The sequence below is a fragment of the Poromitra crassiceps genome (assembly GCF_964638095.1).
Source record: "Poromitra crassiceps genome assembly, chromosome: 2".
Taxonomy (NCBI): domain Eukaryota; kingdom Metazoa; phylum Chordata; class Actinopteri; order Beryciformes; family Melamphaidae; genus Poromitra; species Poromitra crassiceps.
In genome coordinates this window covers 110418831-110432855 of record NC_139624.1, presented here as the reverse complement: position 1 = coordinate 110432855, position 14025 = coordinate 110418831, and the positions used below count along the sequence as shown (strand labels likewise).

The 14025-nt window shown below is 43.7% G+C and overlaps 1 protein-coding gene across 1 annotated transcript; it reads left to right on the top strand.

The window, feature by feature from the left end:
• Nucleotides 1–62: 62 nt before the first annotated feature.
• emc9 (ER membrane protein complex subunit 9) lies at nucleotides 63–13709 on the top strand (the record flags this gene model as incomplete). The annotated part of the gene is made up of 5 exons (XM_083656199.1): nucleotides 63–198; nucleotides 2405–2624; nucleotides 11739–11815; nucleotides 11981–12050; nucleotides 13611–13709. Exons 2-5 carry the CDS (start codon nucleotides 2430–2432, stop codon nucleotides 13707–13709), a joined length of 441 nt encoding a protein of 146 aa, XP_083512325.1. The 5' UTR covers nucleotides 63–198; nucleotides 2405–2429.
• Between the last annotated feature and the right edge of the window lie 316 nt (nucleotides 13710–14025).

The window sequence follows — 14025 nt, the reverse complement described above, 5'->3', positions numbered from 1 at the left end:
TCACTGTTGTGGGCGAGAAAGGAAGTCAAGTCACAGTTTACTGGCATTAGATGTCTGTCTGATGTCCCGTGCCGTTATATTTTTGCCGGTTGTTTACTAGTCTATATGAAATATCACATCAGCACATCGCAAAAATAACATTTATTTCTCGAGACTACGTTTCCAACAGCTCAATTGAATAATTATATTCCTCTGTAGGTAAGGACGAATGCTGCTCTGCTTGGTTAGCTAGCATGCTACTACCATCAACGCAGGCTAGTTAGCTCGCAGGCTAGTTAGCTGCTAGGTTATTTAGCCAGCTGTAATTCTCCCCTGGCTGGACACACCTAGTAAAATACAGACTTAATAAATGTAAATGTAGTGAAGACTAGTGAATTTATGTATAGAAGTTGAATTTAATATTCTGTTTGGTTGGCTGTTTGGTTTTTGTATGTATGATATCAAGAGCATTGCCATTCATTCGGTCAGTAGTACAGTAATGCTAATTATTAAAGCCTTAAAGTTAAATTTCTTTTTAAATGTCAAGATCAAGTCATTCTGGTCTCTAGTCAAATGCCTCGTTTGTAATCTGATTACTTACTGTCGATATTAAATTGAATCTGAATCTATCTGAATATCAGCAAGTGCATTTTGCTTCCAGTTAAAAGCTGCTCGGCACAATACGGTCAAATATCTCGACATAGTGAAAGAGATCAGAAAACTAGAGTAGCAGAAAATGACAGTCCCTTGTGGTTCCAGAGAGACCTAACTAGCTCAGTGGTTACAAATAAAGATGGGGTTTGTCTGTCCTGTACCTTAAAAATGCAACAGCTGTGGCCAGATATCAGTGATGATGTCATCAGTTATGTCACTTTAGCAATTGTGATGTCATCAGTTATGTCACAAATCACTTACACAGAGCAATTGTGATATCATCCGTGAAGATGTCATCAGATGTAATTGATGTAGGACTTATGACATGATCAATGGCATCAAACCATCTCTGATGATGTGACATCATCGGATACTTGTTGCTAATTATGTCACTTTTATTGTGACATCACCTCATCACAGTGGTGACATCCAGGTACCATTTGGGATGCCCCTGCTTGGGAAGCCACTGCTCCCTAAATATGTTACTCAGTGTCTAGTCTCTCCCCAGACTCAAATATTACGTTGAATCACTGCGCTCCGCATACTACATAAATTAGTCTGTGTCACTTCACAGCCACATATGCTCTTTAAGGGCGGGTCTAGGGGGTTTGAAATTGAATGAGTGACAGGTCGTACTCATAGCACCAGTGAGAGAGTGGTTCAAAAAATGGGCTGCGCCTCCTGTGACAGGCAACCAGGTGGGTTAGATGGGCGGTCTCACTCAGGGTGGTGAGAGGAGTGTCCCAGACCCAGAGAGAGATCTGCAACATGCAGTAATGTATATCAGCATAAGAACTCTCATGGGTCTGGCATTGAGACTACTCAGTATCACAACACTACTAATGATGTCATCGATACGATATGTGACATCACTGCTCCCTAATGTTGTCCCTATGAGGTATGACATTAGTGCTCCTTGATGATTCGTGATGATGTCAGTAATGCAGAAACTCTGACCTCACTACTGAAGTCGGAGTTGATTGATTTTGTCGACTAACATTTTCTTGTGGAATCACCGACCAAACCAACAACCAACAAACCAAGTGACTTATAGAGCTGCTGGCCATGCTGGCTGCAGCAAAAAACAAAACGTAAAAATCAGAATACTGAGTTTAAAGAAAGAATTCTGAGATTAAATCTTGAGAAAAGTCAGAATTTTGAGTTTAATGTCAGAATTCTGAGATTGAAGTCAGCGTTCTGAGATTAAAGGTCCATGCACACTGGAGGAATTTTTTTGTGTGCAATTAATTTGCACGTCAATAATATTTTTCGAGCCTATTATCAGTCAATGCAACTGCATACCAACGGTGAAGTTTTGCTGAGCGATATTTCTGCGTTTATTTTTTCGAACCAAGGTCAATTTTTCAGTAATTTGCTTCCGACGTACATCTGTTGCTGTGATTGCAATTCCGTGCTGTATATTCGCGTCGCTCTTGGTGTGTAATCACCCTAAAGTCAGAATTCAGAGTTTAACATCTGAGTTCTGAGAGTAAATTCATTTTAATGTCTGAATTTTGAGATTGAAGTCAGAATTCTGAGATTACAGTCAGAATTCTGACTTTAATCCCAGAAAAGAGAATAAAACAGTTCTGAGATTGAAGTCAGAATTGATGTCATCACTGATGTCACTCGAACAATTGTGGCATCACACATGCAAAAAAAGTGTGGCAACCCCTGCTCTAGCTGGAAGATCCTTAATTACTAAAGTAGTGGATGGATGTTTAAACTGGATTAAACACTTCCTTAATAGTTTCATGCCTTGTGTTTTCAGGGCTGTTTCTCCCCTCTTGTCAGTCATGGGTGAGGTGGAGCTGTCCTGTCGTGCCTATGTGAAGATGTACCTGCACGCCTGCCTGTTTCCCCGCTGCAGCATCAATGGCCTGCTGCTGTCTTCCAGCCCGGCAGGTGGCGCTGTCTGCGTCACCGACTGCGTCCCGCTCCTCCACTCCCACTTGCCTCTGGCTCCCATCACCCAGCTGGCTCTCACACAGGTACTTGCCTGATAGGGCTGCCCCCTATAGACCAAATCACCGTGACGTCACCATGTAAACAAATTTACTTCCGGGTACCACTTGGGGAAGGCGGCAGGTTTAAATGTGCGTGTTGTCAAATAAATGCTGTCAAACCCTCTCGTTGTTTTCGGCCGACTACTTTCAATTTAAATGGTTAAACGGTTGGTAAACATGCTTGTCCGACGTATCTAGCCTTTCTTCTGTGTTTGTTTTATGTAGTGTTAGCTAGCTAATAATGTTTGTTTGTCTGTCAAACTCGCTGTTTTTTTGCAGACTCGTAACCTCGCGTCACCAGGCTCTTCTCGGCGAGAGCAGACTCGTTAACGTTACAGACAGAGCTACCGACGCCACGTTAATTTAATTTAGCGTCAAGTCTACTCTGGTCTGGTCCAACAGGTAAATAAGCTAGTCTGGTCTCCACTAACGTTAGTGAAAGTGTTGTTATGAATGATATTAAACAACAACACAACACGGACGACCCATTTTTGTCTTCTTTGTCTGTTTTTGTCTTCAACACGTCAGTTTGTGCCGTTCACCGCCATTATAATGTGTGGACCCAGGGGTACCCGGAAGTAAATGTAAACATCCCGCTGATTTGGTCTATTAGTCTCGCTGGCCAGCCTCCCCTCCCTACCGTGAAGGGAGTCTGGCCTCAGGTCTCCATAGTGGGATTGCGATGTGCGGCGCTTAGCGGCAGTGCTCTTGGGAAATAGTTTCCAACAATCCAACTTGCCGTTTTCAGCATGTAGCAACGAGCTAGCATGTAGGTTTATGCCGTTAGCTTGCTAGCTAGTTAGCGTTGTTGTTTTCACTGAGGCGGCAGGGCACTATTTACAGCCACACACGGAGGAGGGAGCGGAAGCCGCTCTGATTGACATGGTCGGAGCCAATGACAGAGCTTGTAATAAGCCGGGAGCGGACATCCGGCAGCAACTGAAACAGTCGCTCCAATGGGGAGCAGCTGTAGAGCAGGGGAGGGCTTATCCCAATTGCCTGTTTCCGTGGCGCCAGACTCCTCACGGTAGGGAGGGGAGGCTGGCCAGCGAGACTAGCCCCCTATAGACGGTTTTCACCAGAGTGCAACCCCACAACACTTCCTTTTTCTCAGCATTCGGCAAACTGCAGAAATATTCACTCGACATCGTTACTTTTGTTTTCGCCGCTCAGATGTATAGACGGTTTTCACGGAATGGTCAGTCCTGCACTTGAATGTTTTTTCTTTTATGTCCATAGCAAACACTGCAACAGGAAGTGAGCGGGGGTTCAATTTAGAATGTTTTTGTTGTCAAGTTAAAACCCTTCTATAGACCAAATCACACTGACTACGTTTACATGCACACAATATTCCACTATTATTTGGAAAATGACAATATTCTGAATTTGATAAGGGTCATGTAAACATCATATTCCAGTTGCATTTTCCGAATTTGCCCTTTTTCCGAATTTTGCATTTTCCGATTAAGACATTTGGGTTATTCCAGTATTATTCGGGTTTTCGGAGGATTCTTTGATCATGTATACAGCGCATTCGGAATATGCGTCTCAATCAGGGCAGTTTGTGACACATGTTGCCTGTTTGTGGTCAACTGATGTGTGCTAGAAAGCGCTAGAACAAGCGATATAATCATAATAATCCATCATCTCTGGCATGCAAAAAGAAAAGCCGACATTTCTGATTGGGAGGAGATGAGAAACATCGATTTAAAGAGAGAGAGAGTAGCCTATAGTGCCCAGTGCCCACGGAAGTCCATGATGCTTGCGAGCCTGCGAGGTAATAACGTAGGCTACTAGCCTACTTTTTATGAAAGACTTGGATGCGCAACACCAAACCTTTCAGCAGCAAGCTGCTCCTGAAATGGACCAAGTGATGCTCGTAAGAATAGTGCTGCTCTGTTTATTCTCAACAGAAAAACTCTGCGACTCCGCCTACCTGAATCTCTCTCTCTCCCTCACGTGTCGGGGAGGGCGAGCTACGGCTGCATGTAAACGGGAATATTACTGGATTATTCATTTATTGTCATTGTCATTTTCCAAATATGGGCAAAAGCGGAATATTGTGTGCAATGTTTGTTTACAATAACATCTGGGTAGACAACGCCTGCCTACATGCAATTTAATGGAGCGGAGCAAACGTGGGGTGGGAACAACTGAGAAAAAGATAATTGTTTAGTCTAAAACACATGTTTGATGCTTTCATATCTCATTAAAGGCCCATTCCGTAAGATTTGGGAATAAATAAATGTGCACAAAGAGCTGCTAGGTGCTAGGTGCTAGGTGCTAGGTGCTAGGTCATACATGGGCAACATACGGCCCGCGGGCCGTATGCGGCCCGCGGGCGCCCCCTGTGTGGCCCGCGATGGAATTGCAAAAAAAAAAAAATTTTTTTTTTTTTTTTTTTTTTACAGTGCACCTGAACGCAACATGCAAGATACCTGCTGAATAAGTGTCCAAATGTTCATGTCATTCTGGCCAATACTCTTCTGTTATAGCATTTCAGTCTGGAATATGGAATATATTTCAATAATATTTATGACTAAAAGGCTAAAAGTAATCTCATGTGTAAGAAATGACTGTTCTACATTGAAGTAGAAATTTAAATAATTAACTTGTTGGTTTTGGATTTATTTAGCTTCAAGAGTGCATTTTTGTTCTTGTGTGACCCTCAACACAGGCTTTGAGAATCCCGGGCCACTTACTGATACTTAAGCTTAAAATAACCCACTCATATTCTGGTTTATTTCAAGAAAAACATTTCGGCTAGTGGAAATTCGAATTGGCTGGTAACTTTAAAATCTAGCAGCCATATTGGCAGGTGGTCAAAAAAGTTAATTTCAAGCACTGAAGAGGGAGAGCGGGTGGTGACATAGGAGTGAGTGAGAAAAGGATCAAATATTGGTGGTTAAGACTGAATAATGACATCACAACTGTTAATTTAAAATGAGTTATTCCTCTAAACCTGGCTTCAAATGCCCAAAATGTTTCGCGCTGGCGCCGTTCAGCCCTCAGCAAAAACTGGTAGCGAGGACATTTTTTTGTGGCCCTCTCTATCATCAAAGTTGCCCATCCATGGGTTACGGCGTGACAATATTTGTTCGGCCCCCGGCAACAATCTGGGTTTCTCATGTGGCCCCCCATGAAAAACAGTTGCCCACCCCTGTGCTAGGTGCATGCTCGATCACATGCTGCCTGCAGTTACTCTAATGGCTACCGGTGTCAGTAAAGAGTCAGAAGTTACAGAATGGGACTTTAATTAACAACACTTTCACTAAAGTTAGTTGAGAGACCTAATTTACCTGTTGGGCCACAGAATAAAAACAATTACAGCTTGAGTTCACCCAAAACTAGCAGCCGGTCCGACCGGCAGTGAGATGTCACTGTTGGGGAGATTTGGGTTATCAACACATACTGTACATAAGTTTGCGATTATCTCCACAATTTAAATCCATTTAAAGGTGTCTACCCGGAAGTACCTGTTGTTGTTAACACAACATCACGGTGATTCAGCCTATTAATCGATGAGAAGAGTCTTAGTCGACCATTAGTCGGTTAGTTGCAGCAAGGAAAAAAACACCCACTCAACCTCCATTGGGGAGCTGTGACTTGTCGTTAAAAAGTTATTAGACCAGGGTTGCCAGCTTTGGGTACCTGGCTGGAGTGAGATTTTGATGCCATCAAACTACAAAACAAGGAATTTCTGTGTCTGTATGTGTGTGTCCTTGTCCTCGTGTGTGGACAATTGATTAATCGCTTCAAATAAACGACTGTTAGTCAACTAAGACAATGTTTGGTCGAGGGCAGCATGCCCGTAGCTACCATTGAGGACACCGAGGTCATGACCTCGGTATTTTCATTAAAAAAAAGGGGGGGGGGGGGGGGATAGCTCCGGCCCCACCCCCAGATCTATTCATCTGTCATTGATGTTTTAAAGCCCTCATAAATAACATGATATATGACATAGTTGCTCAGAAATGCAACAATTTGCTTCCTCTCTGTGCTATATAGAAGGAAGAGACATAACTCACCACAACGTTCACATTTTGCATTGGGGCTAGATTGGGGCTTGACTTTGGGGACAGTTCTATTGAAGTGAATGGGTAAGTAACTCCCCTGTAAGTGATGTTTGTGTAGATGGGCCATTGTATTTAATTGAGCAGTATTCTGCCATATGTGACCTTTTATGCAGAATATATATTATGTGGGGAGACATTTATTTTTTGTATCATTGTAAAGCAACAGCACAGTAAAGAGGATATTAATCTAATATGATGTCTGTAGTTCTTTATAGATCTAGCCTCTTACTTTTGCTCTCAAAGTGCACCAGATTGAAGCATTTTACTTTAAAATGGACACAATTTTCGGACCGGGTGGCCACAGCCCTCCCTGGACCCCCCACGCCGCACTAAAATGACCTCGGTATTTCTCAAACCCTGGCTACGGCCATGGAGGGCAGCCTTACTGTCTACCGGAGACGTGACCTACAACACCTCCTTTCCACCAACTGGAATCTAGTGCTGGTGCTGGTTGGCAGTTTGTTCAACTTGTGAACCTTCTAAGAAGCGCTTTGCTTTTCCATGGGCTAGAGCGGGCTATAGAGCCACATTGTCACGTCACCGAATACATCTGAATGTTTTGCTAACATGACTAGCCCATAAATGTTAGTATATCTGAGCAAATAACCATGCAAACATTTAAAATCTGTTGGAATATCTTAGTTTAATGTAGATGCAAAGGAATATGTAATTGGCTCATTATAAAAATCGCTAGTCACAATGTCTCTCCCCTGGCTCTCTCCCCTGCTCCTAGCCCATACATGGGCAACATACGGCCCGCGGGCCGTATGCGGCCCGCGGGCGCCCCCTGTGTGGCCCGCGATGGAATTGCAAAAAAAAAAAAATTTTTTTTTTTTTTTTTTTTTTACAGTGCACCTGAACGCAACATGCAAGATACCTGCTGAATAAGTGTCCAAATGTTCATGTCATTCTGGCCAATACTCTTCTGTTATAGCATTTCAGTCTGGAATATGGAATATATTTCAATAATATTTATGACTAAAAGGCTAAAAGTAATCTCATGTGTAAGAAATGACTGTTCTACATTGAAGTAGAAATTTAAATAATTAACTTGTTGGTTTTGGATTTATTTAGCTTCAAGAGTGCATTTTTGTTCTTGTGTGACCCTCAACACAGGCTTTGAGAATCCCGGGCCACTTACTGATACTTAAGCTTAAAATAACCCACTCATATTCTGGTTTATTTCAAGAAAAACATTTCGGCTAGTGGAAATTCGAATTGGCTGGTAACTTTAAAATCTAGCAGCCATATTGGCAGGTGGTCAAAAAAGTTAATTTCAAGCACTGAAGAGGGAGAGCGGGTGGTGACATAGGAGTGAGTGAGAAAAGGATCAAATATTGGTGGTTAAGACTGAATAATGACATCACAACTGTTAATTTAAAATGAGTTATTCCTCTAAACCTGGCTTCAAATGCCCAAAATGTTTCGCGCTGGCGCCGTTCAGCCCTCAGCAAAAACTGGTAGCGAGGACATTTTTTTGTGGCCCTCTCTATCATCAAAGTTGCCCATCCATGGGTTACGGCGTGACAATATTTGTTCGGCCCCCGGCAACAATCTGGGTTTCTCATGTGGCCCCCCATGAAAAACAGTTGCCCACCCCTGTCCTAGCCGCTACTAGGTTGCTGCTCTGGCCGCAAACCACAGTGAGGACAGTCCACAGTGAGGACAGTCCACCCCGGGTGACAGTCGCCCTGTGAGCCGGGATCGTCTCTCTCCCTGTGGACAGTGCTCTCCCTGTGGACAGTGCTCTCCCTGTGGACAGTGCTCTCCCTGTGGACAGTGCTCTCCCTGTGGACAGTGCTCCTCCCTGTGGACAGTGCTCTCCCTGTGGACAGTGCTCTCCCTGTGGACAGTGCTCTCTCTCCCTGTGGACAGTGCTCTCCCTGTGGACAGTGCTCTCCCTGTGGACAGTGCTCTCCCTGTGGACAGTGCTCTCTCTCCCTGTGGACAGTGCTCTCTCTCCCTGTGCTCTCTCTCCCTGTGGACAGTGCTCTCTCTCCCTGTGGACAGTGCTCTCTCTCCCTGTGGACAGTGCTCTCTCTCCCTGTGGACAGTGCTCTCTCTCCCTGTGGACAGTGCTCTCCCTGTGGACAGTGCTCTCTCTCCCTGTGGACAGTGCTCTCCCTGTGGACAGTGCTCTCTCTCCCTGTGGACAGTGCTCTCTCTCCCTGTGGACAGTGCTCTCTCTCCCTGTGGACAGTGCTCTCTCTCCCTGTGGACAGTGCTCTCTCTCCCTGTGGACAGTGCTCTCCCTGTGGACAGTGCTCTCTCTCCCTGTGGACAGTGCTCTCTCTCCCTGTGGACAGTGCTCTCCCTGTGGACAGTGCTCTCCCTGTGGACAGTGCTCTCCCTGTGGACAGTGCTCTCCCTGTGGACAGTGCTCTCTCTCCCTGTGGACAGTGCTCTCTCTCCCTGTGGACAGTGCTCTCCCTGTGGACAGTGCTCTCTCTCCCTGTGGACAGTGCTCTCCCTGTGGACAGTGCTCTCCGCACACGTCATGAATAGTGATTTAGACATCTACACGCTACTTTGTTTAACCTTCAGTCACACTTTGGATGCAGTTATTTTAGATACGAGGTGGAGGATTATGTAATGATATCTCCTTTCATCCGGCCACTCGGCTGTGCCGTGCTTTCTTTGTCTACTGAAGAGATAATCCTGCCCTCAGATGTAAACAGTTCTTTCGTCTAGTCCAGGTTAGCAAAGAGGTGGTTCCACTCTGGAACCAGTTTTCCTGGCAGAGAGCCAGTTCTTTGGCTGTTGAAACTAGGGGTGTCAAAATTAATTGTTTAATCGATGCATCGCGATGCTGAGGTGTTGCGATGCATCGAATCGGATCGTTGACAGATAATCGCTGAATCGTTTATGTTTAAATTTATGTTGACATTCAGATTTTAAAGCACTTTCTAAGTAAAAAAGGGAGTTGATATTTATCTGACTGCTTGTATTAATTGATGAAAAAGTAGCCATGTGCAGTAATAATATAGAAAATTGAGGATGTGATACTTGGAGCTGCAATACTTTGAGCTGTATCGAGATGCATCGTGGAATAGAATCAAATCGAATCGTTGACAGATTAACCGTAATTGAATCGAATCATGATGCCAGTGAAGATTCACAGCCCTAGTTGAAACACAAAGAACTGGTTCAAGATAGGCACTGTCTCCGAGTCCGGACCAGTCCCGGAACTGCCTTGGTCGAAAAGGGGAGTCAGAGGAACAGGTCTCAAGTCAAGTGAGTCCCAAGTCTAAATGTAGAACAGCAAGTCAAGTCCAAACAAATTAAATCAAGAGTCTCAATTTGAGCTGAACCCAAAAATGACCTTTTTTCATTTTAGATCACATCCCTGGGTATTCAGTGCACCCGTTTAACCATGTATGCCAAAAATCAAATTCCTTTAGTTTTTCACATCAAAAGTTAATTTTCAGGATTTCATTCATAAATATAATCTACAGTATGCTGACATCACAAAGAACTATCAAATTTCTGCCCCATTTTAACCAATCATATCACGACATGACAGCTGTCAATCAATCTTCATTGCGACAAGATAATTCTGAGCTTTCAAGATGGAGCCTACATGGGCAGACTTTTCTAGCCCATAAATGTTAATATATTTGGCCAATAAGTATGTAACATACAAAATATACCAAACGGTAATGTCTTAAGTTAATGTAGAATGCAAAGGACATGTAACTGGCTTGTTAAACTCGCATTCCAGGAATATTTTGTATTTATCGAGGCTCTTTACCGCGGCTAGTCGATGCTCCAAGCCGGCAGGCAGCACTCTTGCTTCGCCGTGTTCGCACGGAAGCAGCCGGCTGCCCGGTTCTATGCGGTTCCCACTCGTGTGGCGGCAGGACACGCAGAATCCCACTCCATTTGGAGGCAGAACACCCCATACAAGCGCCAGGATTGGCCAACGTCAACTCCAGTCCCCAGAATGGTCCAACACGCTATGTCCCGCCTCACGACCCTGTTCCAGTCAAAGCAATGTTTATTTTCACTCGGATGCGTCATCACAGACGCTGAGATGTCACTTCAGCTCGTCTTTAAAGAAAACGAAATATCTAGGACTTTTCAATGCTATATGGTTTTAACAACTTGGTCAGAGCATCATAAGTTTGATTTCTATCACCAGTTTCAACTTCAATAAATTAAATCATTCCAAACAAATTCAGAAAACATGATTTAAGTTCAGTCGTCTGCTGGAACAAATCTCATCAGTCTCAATCTAAGGGAGTCATTTACACAAACACAAGATCTCAAGTCAAGAAGACTCTAGAAACCTTTTCAAGTCATCAAAGTACAAGTCATTCAAGTCAGATAGTTTGGGTCTCATCAACACACGTTCCTCACAGTGAAAGTGTTAAGTTAGATAGTTTGGGTCTCATCAACACACGTTCCTCACAGTGAAAGTGTTAAGTTAGATAGTTTGGGTCTCATCAACACACGTTCCTCACAGTGAAAGTGTTAAGTCAGATAGTTTGGGTCTCATCAACACACGTTCCTCACAGTGAAAGTGTTAAGTCAGATAGTTTGGGTCTCATCAACACACGTTCCTCACAGTGAAAGTGTTAAGTTAGATAGTTTGGGTCTCATCAACACACGTTCCTCACAGTGAAAGTGTTAAGTTAGATAGTTTGGGTCTCATCAACACACGTTCCTCACAGTGAAAGTGTTAAGTCAGATAGTTTGGGTCTCATCAACACACGTTCCTCACAGTGAAAGTGTTAAGTCAGATAGTTTGGGTCTCATCAACACACGTTCCTCACAGTGAAAGTGTTAAGTCAGATAGTTTGGGTCTCATTAACACACGTTCCTCACAGTGAAAGTGTTAAGTCAGATAGTTTGTGTCTCATCAACACATGTTTCTCACAGTGAAAGTGTTAAGTCAGATAGTTTGGGTCTCATCAACACACGTTCCTCACAGTGAAAGTGTTGTTGGCTGTTGCTGGAACTCAGGGTTTGCATCTAAGTCGCTGTGAATTAAAAATCACAAGAGCGTTCCCTCCTGTTTCAGGTGGATGTGTGGTGTTCACAGACTCAGCAGAGGATAGTAGGATATTACCAAGCCAACGCCTGTGTGTCAGACAGTAGGTGAGTGAGTTTCCAGCTGCTGTTCCCGTCATGTCAAACTCCACACTGTAATCGAATCGCTCATTTAATTTTAAATATTGCTTTACACACTGTACACTACCCATGTAACATCATCATCATTTCTCTGTTTTCTCCTTCTCTTTCTTCCCCTGCTCCACTCTGTAGCCCCACACCGTGTGCCTTGAAGATAGCCGACAAGATCTCTGAGCAGTTTAACAATGCTGTTTTGTTAATGGTAAGCACGACACAAAGAGCTCAGTTCAACACCATTCTGCTGGCTCATAGTTAATGGTAAGCACGACACAAAGAGCTCAGTTAAACACTGTTCTGCTGGCTCATAGTTAATGGTAAGCACGACACAAAGAGCTCAGTTCAACACCATTCTGCTGGCTCATAGTTAATGGTAAGCACGACACAAAGAGCTCAGTTCAACACCATTCTGCTGGCTCATAGTTAATGGTAAGCACGACACAAAGAGCTCAGTTCAACACCATTCTGCTGGCTCATAGTTAATGGTAAGCACGACACAAAGAGCTCAGTTCAACACCATTCTGCTGGCTCATAGTTAATGGTAAGCACGACACAAAGAGCTCAGTTCAACACCGTTCTGCTGGCTCATAGTTAATGGTAAGCACGACACAAAGAGCTCAGTTAAACACCATTCTGCTGGCTCATAGTTAATGGTAAGCACGACACAAAGAGCTCAGTTCAACACCATTCTGCTGGCTCATAGTTAATGGTAAGCACGACACAAAGAGCTCAGTTCAACACCATTCTGCTGGCTCATAGTTAATGGTAAGCACGACACAAAGAGCTCAAAGGTTCAACACCATTCTGCTGGCTCATAGTTAATGGTAAGCACGACACAAAAAGCTCAGTTCAACACCATTCTGCTGGCTCATAGTTAATGGTAAGCACGACACAAAGAGCTCAGTTCAACACCATTCTGCTGGCTCATAGTTAATGGTAAGCACGACACAAAGAGCTCAGTTAAACACCATTCTGCTGGCTCATAGTTAATGGTAAGCACGACACAAAGAGCTCAGTTCAACACCATTCTGCTGGCTCATAGTTAATGGTAAGCACGACACAAAAAGCTCAGTTCAACACCGTTCTGCTGGCTCATAGTTAATGGTAAGCACGACACAAAGAGCTCAGTTCAACACCATTCTGCTGGCTCATAGTTAATGGTAAGCACGACACAAAGAGCTCAAAGGTTCAACACCATTCTGCTGGCTCATAGTTAATGGTAAGCACGACACAAAAAGCTCAGTTCAACACCATTCTGCTGGCTCATAGTTAATGGTAAGCACGACACAAAAAGCTCAGTTCAACACCATTCTGCTGGCTCATAGTTAATGGTAAGCACGACACAAAAAGCTCAGTTCAACACCATTCTGCTGGCTCATAGTTAATGGTAAGCACGACACAAAAAGCTCAGTTCAACACCATTCTGCTGGCTCATAGTTAATGGTAAGCACGACACAAAGAGCTCAAAGGTTCAACACCATTCTGCTGGCTCATAGTTAATGGTAAGCACGACACAAAAAGCTCAGTTAAACACCATTCTGCTGGCTCATAGTTAATGGTAAGCACGACACAAAGAGCTCAGTTAAACACCATTCTGCTGGCTCATAGTTAATGGTAAGCACGACACAAAGAGCTCAGTTAAACACCGTTCTGCTGGCTCATAGTAGAAGCCCGCAGAGAGAAATGGGTACCGACTTCAAGTCAAATGCGGGTCAATCTGAGTTGTAGTTGGTTAGTTAGTCTGTTTCTCTGATTTACTTCTCAGATCGATGGTGGAAAGATGTCTCCAGACTACCGTGTTCCTCCCATAGTGATGTACGAGCGCAAAGATTCAAGATGGACGCTCAAAGACAAACACACGTAAGGACGAGCAGCATGAGCCTCAGACCTCTTTTACCCTTCAATCGCACCAGTTTTCTGATAGAAGTTCGTTCAATTTAAATTCTTGAAGAAAAGCCAAAACTCAAATGTTGCAGTAGCGGTCGACTGTTAACACATTGACTGCCAGACGTTTTTTTTTTGCTGTAGGTAGCTTCTGCCAAGCCGTTTTTTGAGGATTATGGCTCATTTTATAAGAGCCGAGGATTCGTTTCAGCTTGGAGTTTGTGAACATACAATATCTCAAAAGTACTAATAGAATGTGTACTTTCTCTGTCTAAAAGAGTTAGTTTGTAGAGTTA